At 42.0% G+C, this 16,757-nt stretch overlaps 3 protein-coding genes across 3 annotated transcripts; all 3 read right to left on the bottom strand.

Annotated features, from left to right (window-relative positions):
* Positions 1 to 1,075: 1,075 nt before the first annotated feature.
* noxo1a (NADPH oxidase organizer 1a) lies at positions 1,076 to 4,590 on the bottom strand. The gene is made up of 8 exons (XM_070980697.1): positions 4,473 to 4,590; positions 4,308 to 4,388; positions 4,142 to 4,214; positions 3,859 to 4,042; positions 2,868 to 3,058; positions 2,655 to 2,771; positions 2,120 to 2,237; positions 1,076 to 1,835 (listed from the first exon to the last, which is right to left on the bottom strand). The coding sequence occupies exons 1-8, from the start codon at positions 4,536 to 4,538 to the stop codon at positions 1,076 to 1,078; spliced, it is 1,590 nt and encodes a 529-aa protein (XP_070836798.1). The 5' UTR covers positions 4,539 to 4,590.
* Positions 4,591 to 6,390: 1,800 nt separating this feature from the next.
* On the bottom strand, positions 6,391 to 12,027 carry gid4 (GID complex subunit 4 homolog). Its single transcript, XM_070981895.1, has 6 exons — positions 11,632 to 12,027; positions 11,037 to 11,096; positions 10,158 to 10,265; positions 8,825 to 8,926; positions 8,603 to 8,733; positions 6,391 to 8,485 (listed from the first exon to the last, which is right to left on the bottom strand). The coding sequence occupies exons 1-6, from the start codon at positions 11,854 to 11,856 to the stop codon at positions 8,422 to 8,424; spliced, it is 690 nt and encodes a 229-aa protein (XP_070837996.1). The 5' UTR covers positions 11,857 to 12,027; the 3' UTR covers positions 6,391 to 8,421.
* A 525-nt stretch (positions 12,028 to 12,552) lies between these two features.
* drc3 (dynein regulatory complex subunit 3) lies at positions 12,553 to 16,415 on the bottom strand. The gene is made up of 13 exons (XM_070981640.1): positions 16,390 to 16,415; positions 15,872 to 16,077; positions 15,674 to 15,790; positions 15,368 to 15,534; positions 15,099 to 15,245; positions 14,814 to 14,933; positions 14,594 to 14,706; positions 14,319 to 14,493; positions 14,073 to 14,204; positions 13,823 to 13,893; positions 13,338 to 13,461; positions 12,936 to 13,067; positions 12,553 to 12,811 (listed from the first exon to the last, which is right to left on the bottom strand). Exons 2-13 carry the CDS (start codon positions 16,029 to 16,031, stop codon positions 12,704 to 12,706), a joined length of 1,566 nt encoding a protein of 521 aa, XP_070837741.1. The 5' UTR covers positions 16,032 to 16,077; positions 16,390 to 16,415; the 3' UTR covers positions 12,553 to 12,703.
* Positions 16,416 to 16,757: the final 342 nt, after the last annotated feature.

Here is a 16,757-nt window from a genome sequence, read left to right as displayed (position 1 = left end):
TCCTGGTAATACTGGCATACATGCAGGTGCTAATAATAGCATGTGGATAATGAATATAAAGAATGTTGTAAGACCATTTTTCTCACGTTGTATAAGGTCCTGTGCCTGCGTAATCCAGTCTGTAATGCCTGTGTTACAGATGGGAAAAATGGAGTTCAAAATGTGATCATTTGTGCTTTTACCAGACAGGAGAAGATGCTTTTGGTTGCATTATGGGAAATGGAGGATGCATGCTTTTGAAGCTTGGCCCATACTCGGGACTAAAAGTCAGTATGACTAATACTAAATTGCAGCATTATCCTTTTAATTGAAGGTATGTTAATGAAGGTTTCTGTGATGAAAAAAAAACAACAACCACTGAGTTACTGTACAAGTTGCCCAAAAATGCTTTTATTTGTTTCAAACTCTTCAGTAGCGTGATTACAACCAGAATCTACACGGTCAGATTGTGAAGCGTGTATTCAGTGTTAATTTACACACATGCCGTTCGTCAGGCCGAGTAGGCTGTTAACCTGCTTTAGCAGGAAACAGACCGGTCGGCACACTCAAACATTTACTTTTGCTGCAGTCACAAGAAGAATCGATCTCTGTCTGAGCAATCAAAATGCATATAAGGCACAACACAAGGTTTCCAGTATGGAAAATAAAAGGCCATTGGGGACAGACAGGGAACAGGTGTGTATGAATGTTTAGTATATCCTGATTAATCATGCACATGCATACACTGATTCAGCTGTAAACAAGACCTTTTGCACACTCTATATTTGCTCCATACTTCTTGACAGTCCAGTCAAAGAACAACAAAACTGTTTAATAGGTCACATTTATATCAACACAACTTCACCGGGCGGAAAAAAAAAGTGTTGGCACGACTTCATAGCCATGAAACTTTCCCGCTCTCATCACAGCGCACAGCCTCTTAACTCTTGGCACGCAGGTACATTGCTGAGCACAATCTATCTTTAAATCATTAAACAAAGTTCACAAGCAGTTGTGAATAGCAGAGCTCAATGCTTCAGCTACATTATAGTTGTCTAAGGATTAAAAAAAAAGACAGTTAATGTTGGTAAACACTTCATCGAGTCGGTATCTCAGTTTGTGTGGGCGACAGAGAGGCTCTGGCTGCGTTCTTGCGGGTGACAGTGGAACACCGGGTGAGGATCTCCTGGGCCCGCGGCCTGGGTGGCACCTTTGGTGTTGTCGGGCCCTTGTACAGGTTGGGGTCAGAGACGCTGGGCATCAGTTTCCCCTCTAAGCCGCTTGTTGGACTCAGGCGGTTGCTCGGCATGGGGGGAGGCGTACGGCTGAGACGCAGCTGCTCGTCACTGACGCCTAAACTCATGTTAAAGGTGGAGCTCGCCGAGGAGGAACTGAGGTCGTCGCTGAAGCTGTAGTCGCTGCTGTCGCTCACAAAGCTTCCCTCGCTGTCCACCGTCGGGCTCCTGACACGCTGTTCCTGGTCTCCGTCCATCTCCACCATGATCATGGGCGGAGGGCCGTACTTCGCTGTGGCAGGTGTGGTGGCTGCGCTGGCAGGACGGGCGGTGGTGCTTGCAGGCTGAGCGGGGGGTTGCTCAGACAGCATGTTCAGAGAGCGCGATCGCTGCTTGCTGTCTGGCTGCAGCAGGCGGGGCGAGGGCGACCTGACAGGTGGAAGCTGCAGCAGGTTTCCTTGTGAGCGGCTGAGCTGGTGGGACTGCTGCTCCAGGCTCGGGGAGGGGACGCGGAGCTGGGAGGGGGAGTGAGGTTCTTGATGGAGGGACGTCATGCGGATATGAGGGTAGCTGTAGGGCTGCAGGTACATGGCAGGGATGTAACCTGCTTTACCTTTGTATCTGGTAAACAAAACAAAGACCAGAATGTAGGGTTGAAGAACTGGACTGGTTTTAAATCTTTGACAAACCAAGTTGGAGGATTCCAGACTAATCCAGGATTTTTGTTTTACATCATGACACTGGCTCTTGTGTTCACTGCAGGGCGTCCTAAGAAAGTCAACACAAACACTGTCTGGTATTCATTCTGGACGCTTTACATGTCTGTCTGTCTGTCTTCCCTCTCTTCTCTAACATCTATCCATCATTCTGTCATTCTGCCATCAGCCATCAAACGTGTTAAATACCTGATGAGCCACCAACCGGTGTCAGACTTCTGCAGGGCCTCCACCACAGCACCGATGGCTACGGTGATCTCGTCATCTTTGCTGGCCTTGTAGCTCTTGACCGCAGTGTGCAGGGCTCCTGAGAATGAAAGAAGTGACTTTAAGGGTAAATATATAGCTAAGAGATATCGCCAAGAGACTTCAATCGATTACTTAGATGAAGACATTTAATTTTTTATTACAAGTTTTTGTGTTCAAATATGCAAACAAAACATTTCATGACCAAATTTTCAGACATTTCCAGAACAGAAATCTGAACACTGGACAAAGTCAGATTCCAATTCGTGTTTCATTTTGTTGACATGTAAGAGTCACAGGTTTTTACAACGGGGATTTTGGATGTCTCTTTTTAGCACTTCATGAATTAGAAAATATTTTGCCTTGAATATGCTGTAGATGAATGAAACTGGCATGTTCGGTGTGTGTAAGTGCTACTGAAGCGGACAAAATAGTATATCTGTGTAAATACTACTAATAGTAACATCTATGCATGTACCTCTTTCAGTCATCCCATCTATGTCATCTTCATCGTCATCGTCATCCTCTAGCTTCTCCAGGTAGGGGGCAGGGAACCAGGCCATCCGCTTGTCTTCATTCTCCACAAGCCACCACCCTGAACCAACACGAGCACACGTTTAACTCTGTGTATTTGGGTTCACGAGCTGTGCGTCAGTCTTTAACAGGACACTGAACACTGAAGCTCGCTCACCAGCTTTGTCTTTGATGAGTACGTCCACCTTTTCATCCACCGCCACTTTAAAAGGTTTGTTCTTGGTGTCTTTGGTCTCGTAGGTGGCCACACATCTATAGGTCTCCGTGACGAACGGCTGGGTCACGTTACCGCCGCTGACCTGTCCTGCCCCGGCCCTGATCTCATCTTCTGACGGCATGACCATGATGCTGGGGAGGAGAGCAGCAGGTTCATGTGGAGGTAAATGTGCTCCAGAAAAACACAGAGCAGCTCATGCACAAGTCCCCCCACCATACATGAAGCCTTTTTCCCTCTTCCATAGCCTTCCAGGTTGGTCATTTCACATTAGGTGCACACAGGTCCAGGTGCACATGCTTGCTGAGAGACATGTATCGTCCATTTTTCCAGTTCTTCCACATTCTTCTACCTTTTCATGCTAACAGCTACAACAATCAGACCCTGTACCAGGGTTAAACCCAGAGCTACCTGAAGTTTTAAATGTTTGACTTCGAGCTGCATGAAGCTCTACAGATTTTTAGCCAAAAACTGTGAAAATGAGACCCAGTCAAAACATGAATTATCCTTAAAGGCAGATCATGAAAATAAGGAAACAGTGTGTGGCAGTGGGCTTCCTGCAGGTTCTAACCTTCACAAAATGTCCCTTTGGGAATATTAGATTCCAGGAAGAGTGAGAGCAGGGAAACACTTTGTTGCACTACAAGTTGCTCAACAGTTAGAAAGAAGGATAAAATACTTAAAAAGGGTTAAAGAAAAAAAAAAAAACCTGCAAAGTTACAAACTACTATAAACATAGCCATAATAACAGTCAAAATGTGCAAATACAAATGGGTTCGTGCCAAGGATAGTGCAAATGGTAAATAAAATAATACTAAATTTAAGAGTAACGATAAAAATGCACAATTTAATAAAAATAATGTTGATAATGGTGCTAAAGAATGAGATTAGAGTTATCAGACTAATGTCGTTTTAATCGCTATGTTTAGCGCACCTGTTCTTGGCGAACTCCGGCTGCAGGTCCTGGTCTTTGGGGTGGAAGAACTGGATGAGGTCTGCAGACTGACAGACCCGCGGGTCACAGCTCAGGAGTTCATTACAATATTTCTGCAAGAACTTGAGGCGCACCAGTGACCTGGTTGGGCCCTTCTTCTGATGTCTGCTCTTCATCTTCTTGTCTAAAAGCACACAGGCTTAACGTCAGAATCCAAAGAGCGTGTGAATGCGCACGATGAGGCGCGCGAAACTGTGGCAGGCTGTACTTTACGCACACATACCTCGAAATCTGGGGATGATCCTGTCGGATTTCTTCAGTTTACTTGAGGGTGGAAACGCTTTCTTCATTTGTCTCTAGAATGAATTCATAACAGAGCTGCTATTAAAAACCAACAACAGATGTCACATGCGCAAGAGCCATCATGCGCCACAGCATTTTACACTTACGTGCATTTTCTTGAAATCCCGAAAACTTCTGTACACTACAATATCATTCTGGTCCGACCAGAGCACGGAGGTCACATACATCTGGAAGAGGAAATCGCAGGTTTTTATCGCACTTAGAAAAGATTTTTAATGAGGAACGTGTGAAAAAACATCATCTGCGCTTACTTTGCTCTTCTCCTTGTGCATCACTCCAATCATACGGACACTCATAGGATACCGCTGGGCCTCCATGGTGAAACAGGTGTGTTTGATAGTCCAGATGTGAGAGGGGACGGACGCCTCCTCCCCGGCCTGCTTCAGGACTGAGGCAGGGATGCTCTGCAGGTGTATTTGTACCACCGGAGCAGCAGGTGTGGCTGCGTGAGTCACGCAGACAAAAAGAAGTGGAAAATGACTCGTCACCGGCAGGAAACTCCGGCGTTGCTCCAAAATTCGTGACTGTGTGGCATCGTAAAAGAATACATGTAATTCCAAGAACAGGTCGAGTCTTTATTCTAATTTAGGATGCGTGGGTATCACGTGTGACAAAAATACTCAATGGCTTTGTTCCCATTTTCCTTCACAGAGTATTTATCAGTCATTGTGAAATTGATTCTTCCTGTTACTAAATCCTGCTTCAGGTCTGGTTGGTGTAGATGAGGCGGAGGTGCTGATGTGGATAGGTGAGGTGAATGTGGATCAGCAGAACAGCTGGTGATGACACAGACAGGGTGACCTCTGCTTCATCATCCTCTTCCTCCTGAATGGGTCCATACCCTGTCCCGGTCATTTTGTCCATTTCCTCTCAGCCCGTTCCAAAGCACCACAGGGAGATGATTCCACTTATATATTTATTTTTTTGGCTCCCATTTTATTCAGGCCTATCATATCATGAAAACAAACAAGCAAAATAAAATGCGCATTTTGTGACATTTTTGTGGAAGGATGAGCTTCACAAGGTCAGTTTAAGGTGCTTTATATAAGGTGTGTAGCTACATGTGGCAGACAGTGAGTGAGTGGGGAAATAAAGAAAAGACAAAGCAGTAACGAGAAAAAATTAATTCATTTTTCTGGCACACAATGCAACAATACAGATGAATGAGGGCATTTTTAAAAACAATAAATAAATGTTCTAGTTTCTGTAAGAGTCTCCGTTTGTCACTTGTTTGTATGCTGCATCCTGCCTGCATCCCCTTTTCTGTTGAGTACTTTCCTTTCTTTGTTGTATACTGTGTAAAATGAGTCAATTATGATAATGATGATGATGATTCATATCATATTTGCACCTGTCAGAGTGTTTGATTTACTGTTTCAGGCTCTGTCAGATAACAAACAGCTCTTCAGAAAGCAGCCAGCTTCATTAAAGCCTGATAGGGAAGCTATTATTTTCCACATTCTTTCCTTTTGTGGTTCATACCACCACGTTTCCTCCTCTCGTCTGCCAGGCTTTGTGAGCACGTACACCAAAGATTAGCCACATTTCTTGATTGTTACTTTCTTTTCTATTCTCAGGAAAGCAGCTTCATGGGTTAATCATTCCCCTGCTGCAGATGAACTCCCAAAACGCATTCATTGTTACTCCACATATCTGTTAGTTTGAAGTGTTGAAAAAGCATTGTTGTTCATGCATGACTGCCTTTGGTCTCCATGTGCCTAATGATAACCAAACCTTGTTTTGTGGGCTTTCTTTGCATTTAATACTAAAAGCATTTTGAGAACCCAGCACATGAAACAGCTGTTGTGTGAATTTGTTCTCATAAAGCAATGGAGGAGCATTCATTGGCAATGTGCTTCCTCCACAAAGATTTGGATCACTGCGTTTGTATGCAAAGTCTATTTACTCATCAACACCTACACAATGTCAGAGACAACTCAGAGCTGGCCAGATGCCACTTATTATTAGACCTTCAGAGGTTTGGACAGCACTGAGGCTGGTTGAGACATTTCCATGGTCCACTACTGACATCTAGTGCTGGCTGCTGTGATCTCTGCAGCCTGAATCCTGCACAGGTCATTTGTGCTCTTTCTAATGAAGGCAAATATGGCATAAAAACGTTGTTACCAGTCCTGAGTTCACTACAAAAATAACATCAAGAACATGCAGCTGTGTATGAAACAGTTCACTCTTTATTTCTCCTTGCACAATGCACTCATAGCAGATTTATCATACATCATCTTCTCTGAACTGACGCTTTGAAATCCGCTGGATCCATTCAAGACATTAAAGGACACAATCCCACATAAACATTTGCTTCTCGTGTTGCACTTTTTTTTTGTTGTCTGATTAATAAAAAAAAAAGCAAATTATTTTGAAGTCACTCAACATCTTCAATCCACTTGCTTGGGTTTAAAAAAAAAAAAGCTGTACATTATACAGTATTGCCACTACCCATTAAATCCACTTGTCATGCCGCAGCTGAAGCTGAAAATCTATAAGCAACAAAGAGGCAGGCGGAGCACATGCACTCTCCAGCACAGGACGTCCTTATCAAGCCATCCCGGAGAAACTTTGAAAAATCCTCAGGCGGTTGATCAAAATTTCAGCCATTTCTTGCACAATTCCTCTCAAACACAGATATACACTTTCATGATTTTTTTTTTTTTCAAATAAAATATTACTAACCTAATCATGTCTTTAAAAAAACAACAAGGAAAAGAAAGCTTTACAAACATTTAAAATTGTAAGGCAGCAGGTTTTTCCTAAAGCATCGAAGGTTTTATTCTTTCTCCATCACCCCTCCCTACTTCACACTTAAAGTACTCTGCACGAGCCACACAAGGTGCTTTTTCCCATCATTTTGTTTCCACTGAGGACAGAGCAGTAACATATTGTCGATAAGCATGAACATCAACCACACTGAACTGCTTCTAAAGGTGGAAAGAATGGGGAAAGGCTGACTATCACTGAGATTTTATCCACAGACTGAAATGAATTAACATTCACGTCGCTGTGCTGCTTCTGCCGAGTCACATCTCAACTCCTCCAGTCAATCAAACTCCACGTGCCGTGAAATCTCTCCTCCTCTGGTCTACAGGCTGTTGACGCCTCGAATATGCGAATTGTGGAAAAACCCGATTGATTACTGAAATGGAGTCGGAATGTAATGCCGCATTTCTGAGCTTGAATGCTGGTCACTGTCATTTCTCAGGCATTTCCTCTCAAGGACAGCCTTGATTAAAAAAAAAAAAAAAAAAAAAAAACACATTCTGGAAGAATCTGAAATGAAAAAAAAACCTGGGTGGTGTTGGAAATCTGAGCTGTTAGTGAGCTTTGGCTTGCATAGACACATTAATGTGAAGCCTTTTGTAGACTTTTTGTCAAGACAACCGCGTTCAGAGGATCCTGTGAGAAAGCAGCAGCTTAAAAATGATTTGTTATCGGTGATCAATCACCTGTTCGGAGGTCAACATCGCCGTGATCCTAACTCAGCCAAATTCAGCTGCTGGTTTTCATTTAGTAAATACGTATTGCCCAAACATGCCATCCCTGAGCGACAGACCCTACCTTACAGTCTTCCTGACCCTGCATAAAAAGCAGACCACTACTCATAATTGCTTTTCTTGCGACCTTTTGGCAACAACCCCGTCACACTCTGCATGAATCACTGCGGGGCATCAGAGTGATACTGCAAAGATACTGTCAATTTAAAAGAAGAGAAATAAGTTAAGCTTCACTGATCAAAACTCCTCTCACACATTTATACCCTTTTCTTTTGCAAATCTAAACTGAAAGGCAAGCTATGTTTAGTGTCTCACTGAGGGGGATTTGGATGTCCAACTACAGGGAGACAGATCAGAGCGCAAAGAAATCAGGTAGCACAAAACTGAAATAAAAAACGACCAAAAAAAGGACAAAATAAAATGTAAAAAATGAAATCCGAGGCAAACGTCAGTCCTACAGCAGCTGTAAGAACTGTCATTGATGGTTTGTCTTCCTTTCAACTCTTCTCTCTCTTCATGCCGTCTTTCTTTCAGTCCGCCAGGAGAGTGTCTGACCACCTTTATTTCCCTGCAGCGAGGAAAACAGGTCAGCTCCAGTCTTGGCACTAAAGAGCTCTCCATTACTCCCGTCCCATTTAACCGCAGGGCAGTATGGACTGTCCCCTCCTTGGTTCAATACTTCTGTGTGCCTCTGTCACCGAAATTCATAAATAGGCATACTGTGCTCTCGAACATGGTTTAGGTTTAGAGACTGGTACCTGCAGATGGAAGCAGAAATCACCATTAGGGTCACGTGCTAAAAGTGGCCAAAAAAAAAAAAGAGACTAAAAGAACTTTTTTAATCACTGAATCTGGTTTGTAATGCTGGTAGTTACCATTCTGAGCTCCTGTGGTAATAGTACCCCTCGATAGTAGCCGTGGACTTCTGGAAGCAGATGTAATAGAAGCCAGCAAAGGAGGCGCCGCTAATGTCTTTGATAGTGTGGTCTGGAACTAGAAACTGCTCCTGATGGCACAGGGGGGAAAAAATGGAGGTTAAACCTTAAAGCTAACAGGGGCAGAGAGTGATGAGAGCAGCAGTAAGATTACGTACTGACCTTCCACCTCATGAAGACATAATCACTGTTGTCCAGTGCTTCATAGTCAAAGTCATCCGAGTTGAAGCTTCGGGCGTATTTGTAAAAAGGCTTGAACTTGCCCTAAAAAAATTTTTAAAAGAGTTCATTAAATGTACATTAAAAACTAGGGATGCAAAGTCTGGCATGTGGTCGCACAGTGGCAACACTGTCGCCTCACAGCTAGAAGGTCCTGGTTCAATTCCCGCTGTGGGCGCTGGGGGCGTGTCCTCCACCATGCCTTCGGTGCCTGCTGCTTGAGGAAAGGGGCCTTTCAGTGTGGAGTTTGCATGTTCTCCCCGTGTTCACCTGGGGTATCCTCCATAAAAATATACCCCCACTAAAGACATGCAAGAAGATCACCACCTGACCAATGGTAACGAAAAAGAACTGGGTCCCCGGGCGCTGCTGTCAGCTGGCAACCCACCGCTCCTGGTCTGCCACGGAGGAAGGACTTTCCAGGATGGGCAAATGCGGAGAAATAATTTCACTAAGCATGGCATGTGTGCAGTCTCCCTCCTGTAACTTGTGTGCTGTGATTAATAAAGTAAAAATCTTAATCTTAAAGTATCATATATAAATATCATATAGCACTGATCGTTAGTGTTTCTGTTATCCAGTAGTCACTGTTCAGTTTGAATCAGTGTGCGTGTGTCGACCGTGCATGCAGCCTGTTGCAGTCACTCCTGTTTCGTTTCTTAGTTTTACTAATTCCATTCCTGTAAGGAGCACTGCAACGAAAACAATTTCCCCTCGGTGATTAATAAAGGATTTCTGATTCCGATTCTGAATGACGTGTGTTTTATGATGATGAAAAATCAGTTTCTGGTGGCTTTGGTGAGAGCAATGCAGCGAATGTTTCTAGTTAAATAAAAAGAATCTTGCTCTTTAATAAAAAGGGATCCGTTCGATAATGCTGTCAGACACTTAGAATAAATATCTGAGCCTTTCATCTCTAACTGACACTTTTAGTACATGAATGTTGATGGAGCAGAGGGATTACATTGCAGGCACTTTCGCGGCTGTGGCGCTCTCACTCAACACTGGACCAATTTCAAAAATCATTGTCTCTATTTGTCACTTGAACACAACAATGTAGGAAAACAGGGTCCGTAAACAAAGGTGATATCTGACCAGACATTTATTGTCAGATTTTTTTTTCTTCTTGTAACTGATTTTATTAATCACTTGTTTACTGTGTAATTGTGCCGTTCCTGTTTTCTGATTGTGTTTTCGTGAATGTTTCCTGTTCTCAAGTCTCTTTCAGAAAAGAGACCTCAATCTCAATGAGACTACCAACAAAAACAGGACATACCCAGTGCTTTCTGTCCACATCTTCATCAGCGTCCCACTTCCTCGTTAAAAAGGGCCTTTTTTGACTGATAATTTCACCAGCAAAGAACGTTGTGAGAGTGGGATACTCCTGAAGAACAGAGAAAACGAGAAGAGACAGAAAAAATGAATACATGAAGAGAAGTTCAACACTGCATCCAAAGGGCATTCCCTGCAAATTCATTTTAAAAAGCTTAAAAGGGTGCTACTGCTCTGTCAATCCATCACTGTGCAGCATGAGGATAATCTAGATATGTATGTTGTGCAGCAGCCTATGAGCTATGCATCAGCAGAAGAGATTACAGCATGCAAGATGCAACCATGGCTCTGCATGTTGATTTGCTGCCCTGCATATATAAATATTTTCTACAGTACGCACATGCACTCAGACAGGCGCTTACATCGGGGGAAGACGATTTGTAGGCCGGGGCATTTCTGTAGCACCACAATCCTTCGTTTATGTTGTAACATTTTACTCCTGCAATTTGGATAACATTTCCATTTAACGTCCAGCCCTACATGTTTGTTCTCTTCATTTTCTCATAAGCCACTTGTCAGTTTAAACATGACTCATTACTTCTATAGATGTATAAACACAGCCTGGCTACTCCTCTTTCACTTCACTCTGCCACAGCCAAGACTGACTTCAGGATCCTGCTGACCTTTTCACTTCCATATGTTGCGTAATGTAATGGGTATACAGTTGACACACTTAAGCTGAGGACTCCAGGAGTCTAGGCCTGACAGCCTCTAATCTTTGTCACAATTTAGCCTGCATCGAACAAGTGGAAACCAGTTTGCGCTCAGTCTTCGAAAGAATAAAGGTCAGTGTTACTGCACCTGACCTAGTTTCAAAGCTTACCTCAGTCAGGCCTTTGATCTTCAGGTATCCACACAAGTATGAGTCCTCCACAGTCACATGCTGCCCAAGACAAACAGATTTAGGAAATACATAATTGCGCCTGAAATCACAGGTGTAAGCATGGTTGTTGTTCTTCTTTATGATGTAAAACAATGCAGGACGGCTGGTGTAAATAGAGGCAATCCTTACAAAGTGGACATGTAGGCAGGCATATTATTATTATCATACTGTACATTATGTTCGTATGACCGCTGACATTGCTGTCAGTCAACGCTAGTAGATTAATTCCACTCATTTGGGTAGCTAGTTACACAAGATGCTAACGCGTTTTGGTAGTAAGTGTAAAGCAATATAGGTGACGAAAGCATAAATGACTGAAATTTGGTCCAGATGTTACAGTAGAAACCTGGGATGGCTCAAAAATAGGTCAGCTTGTTAGTATTGCCTGACAACCAGCAGAAAAAGCTTGACGAGCTAACGTCAGTTAAGTTAGCAAGTTAGCAACTCGGGCTACAAATACGCTGATTGTGCATATAACAGTAAACAACCTAATGTTGAAACCAAACAGGATTAGCGCATGTCTATAACACGTTACCTGCAGAACAACCTCAACGTCGTAGGAGTTGCCTTTGCTCTTCTGGTAACCCCGAAACTGTGCGCCGCTGTACAGCAACGAAGTGGCCACCCCCGGCTGGTAGGTGTTGATCGGGGCAGGGGGAACAAGAGACGCCGTGGATGGGCAGGCCGAGCCGGTGGTACTGCAGCACTCTGCTCGGACGGGCATGATGAGCGCTAAAGTATTACCGTCAGCAACCGTCATGAACTTTCTGACTGAGCGCAACGCAGCTGACGAGAGAAAGGGCGCTGACAGAGGAGGGCCTGCCAGCTGTGCGATATCCCCGAGGTCCAAAACTTCGCTCAATTCTCCAAGCTAGTCCATAGACTTGCTAGTGAGGCGGGATACAGCGGCGTTTCATTTCGGAATCCAGCTTCCCTGAATTTCATTGGCTGGAAACTGGTGCTCGGCTCGCGCGAAAGTCTTATTGGATAATGTACCCAAATGTATTCTGGGAGTTGTATTCAAGTTTCTACTATATTACGATAACGGTATTTGAGAGAAATATTTCATAAGAAAATTAACTATGTTTTGTTTCTAGTTTTCGAAAGTAAGGTCTTATTTTAAATGCCAACTCTAGAAACACTGAAAGCAAGAATTTGACAAAGTTATTGTCTCTTCTGCAAAAAGCATTCCACAAAGACAAATTTCTTGTTCTTACGATACATATTTTATATGATAAAACCTGCAATTATATTTACAACACTACATATAATAATTCATATAATAAACCAGCATTTTGCTTTTGTCCTCTACGTATTTTTTCCTAATTCTTATTTTTCAGGTTCAAAGCTTTTAAGAACAAGGGAAGACAGTGAAACAGTATGATGTTTATTAAAATGTCCTTTTTATACTCAAAATAGGCAGCAAGAAATATGTGATGAGGTGGGATTGTTTCTTAAATTCTTTATTGTATATGGAATAATATAGAAATATTTTTAATTGCACACTGTGAAATTTGTTGCAGTGGTCCAGTCACGCTGTGAAAATGCGATGCTTTTTTGTGCCTTTTTTAACCAAATGCATAAAGGGATGTTTGAGATGAAATGTTTTACTCATGATGCCACTGTAACAGCTCCAGCTGCTCCCTCAAAAAGTCTGCATATCTGTGGATGTCTGAGATGCGCATGCGGCTCTGCTTAAGTTCTTTGTCTTCAATCTGTAATAATCCATGAAGAGAAATAGCAAGCAATGAAAAGACTGTGAGATATGGAAGAGAGATTGTCATCCACATAAAAATGATAAATTGGGGTATTTGTTTTGATATAATTTCAGCACTCTACCCCTTTAATGAGGGCCATTTTCCAGTCATTGACACGTGTAACCAACCGAGTCTCTCGGTCATTGATCTTCAGCAGGTGGTTTTCGTGGCCGGTGGCCAAGGCGTCCATCACTGTGTCTCTGTCTGTGAATAGCTACAGAGGGAAAACACAGGTGTGAAGGGCTGATAACGCTGACACTGGTAATGAACCACATGCTCACCTCAGTTTAACCCATTCAGGTTCATCTCTGTTGTCAGCATTCACATTAGACTGCTATTCTTCTGCTATAGCTGCAATAATATATACTGTATACCTCTTTTCAAATATATGCTAAAATGAACACTGACATTTTATAGGCTATAATAGTCCCAGTAATGCAATCCTATATTTTGGATGGCCAGAGCATTCTGGGATAACACTCACCATTTTAACATCATCTGGCATGTCCTCCTCCAGGTCATCCTTGGCCACGTTCTCCAGAGTTGCCACAGCGATCTCCCTCACCTTCTCATGATAATTATCCTCCACATCTCGACATTGCGCAAATGTATGACTGTGTCATGGAAAGTCTAGATTAGATTTGTTGCTAATTTTCCTCTCAGACCTTGTGCGTGTGTCACTGTGTAGGATTCAGACACTGACACTGAAACTGGATCACTGACCACACAGTGAATTGGGAGTGAGTCCCTTTCCCAAATGAGGAAGTACCTCAATAATACCTCAAAAGTGAGGACAAGACTTTTGTATGCCACTCTTTTTGCCTCTCTTTTTATACTTTGATGGCTGTAACAATTTAATTTCCCTGTCATGGGATTAATAAAGTTTTATTTTATCTTATTTTAAGACCCTGACAACTGTAATGAACCATCGGAACAGCTCTTAAACTGATGCACAGTGAGAAAGGATATATCCCTTGAACAGTTTCAATGAAGTTGCCAACCATGCCTGAGATGTTGGTGTCAAACATTTTGATAATATCCTGAAATGAACAGGAGACTTCATTATGAGGCGCAGTGGAGATGCACATACAATATTTTTGACATGTGAGTGTAAATCCAATGATTTAATCTGTATTTACAGAATCTATAAAAATCTATGTAACATATTTTATATCACCAAGAATCTTTTTCAGAGTAAGCCAGATTTGGACACACCTACCTCCAGCTGTCTGACCAGCTCAAAATCCAGAGCCATGAGGCTTTTACAGAGTTGGTTGATTTCATCATTACAGTGTTTGATCTTGATACTCAGTAGGTCTGGGTCTGACATCTGTTGCAACTCCACTATCCTCTAGAAAAGTGTAAATACAAGAGATGGAAACAGTAATATCAGATTTATTGAGGTATCTGCATAAGTCTGCTGAGCACAACCAATTACAGGTCTTTTTAACACCTCATTGCTCACCTCTTTGTGCTGTTGTTCAAACTTTGCCAATATTTGTGATGCTATCTGCTGGTAGTCTTCCACAACCTTAGTCTGACTACTGACGAAGGAGTTCACCTCCATCTCTCTTCGCTTATGTTCAGCCAAGCCTGTTTCAAATAAGTGCACACACAGCTCCACAATTTGGTGCTCAAATGTATATGTAGGGTTAAGGAATTCAAGTCATGATCTCCTCAGATTATATGTCATTATTAATGCACCTGCGTGAATTAGAAAGCCAGGACAACAAAAGATATGTTTGAAACAGAGGAGCCACCCCGGGCCCACAGCGTAGCGTCTCTGCCTCTGGATCATCTTTGAACATGCTCTTAAAGAGATAAGATCCATTCAGGAACTCCACAAAGGCATCCTGGTGGAAAGAGGAACTGAACTTACACACAGTATGTACACAAACATTGAGAGCTCAGTGGAAAATAACTGCATTGCCAAATGTGAACTTTCTACAACTAGTATTACCGTGTGTAATTTGACCTCAGCTCTCTGGCTTTGCTCAGCCTCATCAGCTTGTTGTAACCGCAGTTCCTCATGTCTCATTTTCTCAAGGACATAGTGGTATTTGATAGATGCTTCATTTTTCTGCACATAGACATATTATTTACACATTAATTATACTTTTTCGTATACAGTACAAAAGAAAATGATTTTTAAAATATGCTTAAAGGTAGACAACTATGACACTTATTTGAATACAGTAGAGTGCAACTTGGATTTGAGTTAAAACTCACTGCTGCCTGTACTTACTGTCTTCTCGTCAAGTAATCTGTAGTCCAGGTACCTCAACTCTGGGAAATAGGCAGCGATGAAAACTTTGTAGTCATCATCCTTAGAGAGAGGGTTTCCATAGAAGTTGAGGGTGAACAGCTTCTTAAACTTCCTGAGATAGAGCACCTTTGAATTGCAAACAATTTGCAGCAAGTTATGTAAACATTGTGTAATTTTATATGCCAAAACTGACAAATACAAATGTTCTGAATAATATTTGACAGATTTGTGCAAGAAAAGCTTGTTACGTTGTCCAGCTGTCCAAGGTGGTTGTTTGCGATGCAGAAATGAGTGAGTTTCTCAAGTGTGTCCATGTTTTCAATGACAGAGATTTTGTTGTTAGTCAAATTCAGCACTTCAAGCTTCAGCAGAGACTCCAAACCATCAATTTTCTCGATGCTGTTGAATGACAGATCTAAAAGACACATTCAGAATCATGACGACTGGTATTAACTGGGCTGATACCTTAAGATGCACATTACATCTCTGCTAATACCTGCACAATTATGCCAAGAAAGTGTGTGAAGGATAAAAAATACAAAGCTTTGTCCTACTAAGATGCATCAGATTAACCAGACAGTCCAGGCCCTCTATCTTCTCTATGAGGTTGTTGTTCAGATCAAGGTGGGCCAAGGATGTGAATTCCCATAAGTGGCTAATCACCAGGATGTCTGCAAACAAACAACATCTCACATACCTAAACCCATTATACATTTGTACACTGTTTAGTCATTTAAATAAAATGATCTCACTTCTGTAATCCAGATGTAGTTTAAGGATTTCTCTGAAGTTGATTCCCTCCGCCGTTGCAATACGCCTCGCCTGATTTTGACGAAGCCGCTGCAGTACTGCCTCCTGCAGAAGCTCCTCATCTATCAAAACTGGCTCAGATTTAAGCATGTACCTGTTCATCCTGCTGTTAGTGGGGTTGGAGGCACGCTTAACTTCACTTTACCCCCTGCTCAAAGAAGAAAGTAGATTATTTTGTTCATTTGGCGCTTGGTTTGTTAAATTGGAGATCATGTCATACAAAGGAACGAAAAAAACCGATGGTGTAGCTAGGACTATAGTAGCTAACAACATAATTAACTTGCTTAAATGAATGAATGATCTTACCAGACAAACTGCCAACATTAATACATACCAACGAACAACCGCAAAGTCTAGCTAACGTTACTGTTGTTTTAAAGGCAAAATACTTAAAAAAATATAAAAAAAAAAATACAAACAAGCTTTGGTACCAAGATTAAGTCAGAATCTAACCTCTTACCTCCGTTGTTTACACCGTTACATAGCAACAAGCTGTACTAACGTTGCGTTCAAGTACAATCTAATGACTCTGTTAAAAGAACCGTTTGACATCAAAATATACTTGTTAGACATTTCAGTACATGTAATAACAGCACAAATCAGAACCATGGTTAGCAATGATGATACTAAATTTTGTATAGTTATTTTCTTCTGGTTAACGATTATTTTTCAAAAGTACACTACATATATCCAGTCAATAGTTATGTAAATTTATATTTATATTCCATATTTCGGACGATGAATGTTTTAGTTCATTTTGTATTGTTGTTCATATATTCTTCGTGCATTTATATACAATTGTGGTGCGCTATCATATAAATTACCTGT

Source organism: Chaetodon trifascialis, chromosome 15, assembly GCF_039877785.1.
Source record: "Chaetodon trifascialis isolate fChaTrf1 chromosome 15, fChaTrf1.hap1, whole genome shotgun sequence".
Lineage (NCBI taxonomy): Eukaryota > Metazoa > Chordata > Actinopteri > Chaetodontiformes > Chaetodontidae > Chaetodon > Chaetodon trifascialis.
The sequence above is the reverse complement of the archived record's forward strand: the minus strand, read 5'-3'. Positions and strand labels throughout refer to the sequence as shown.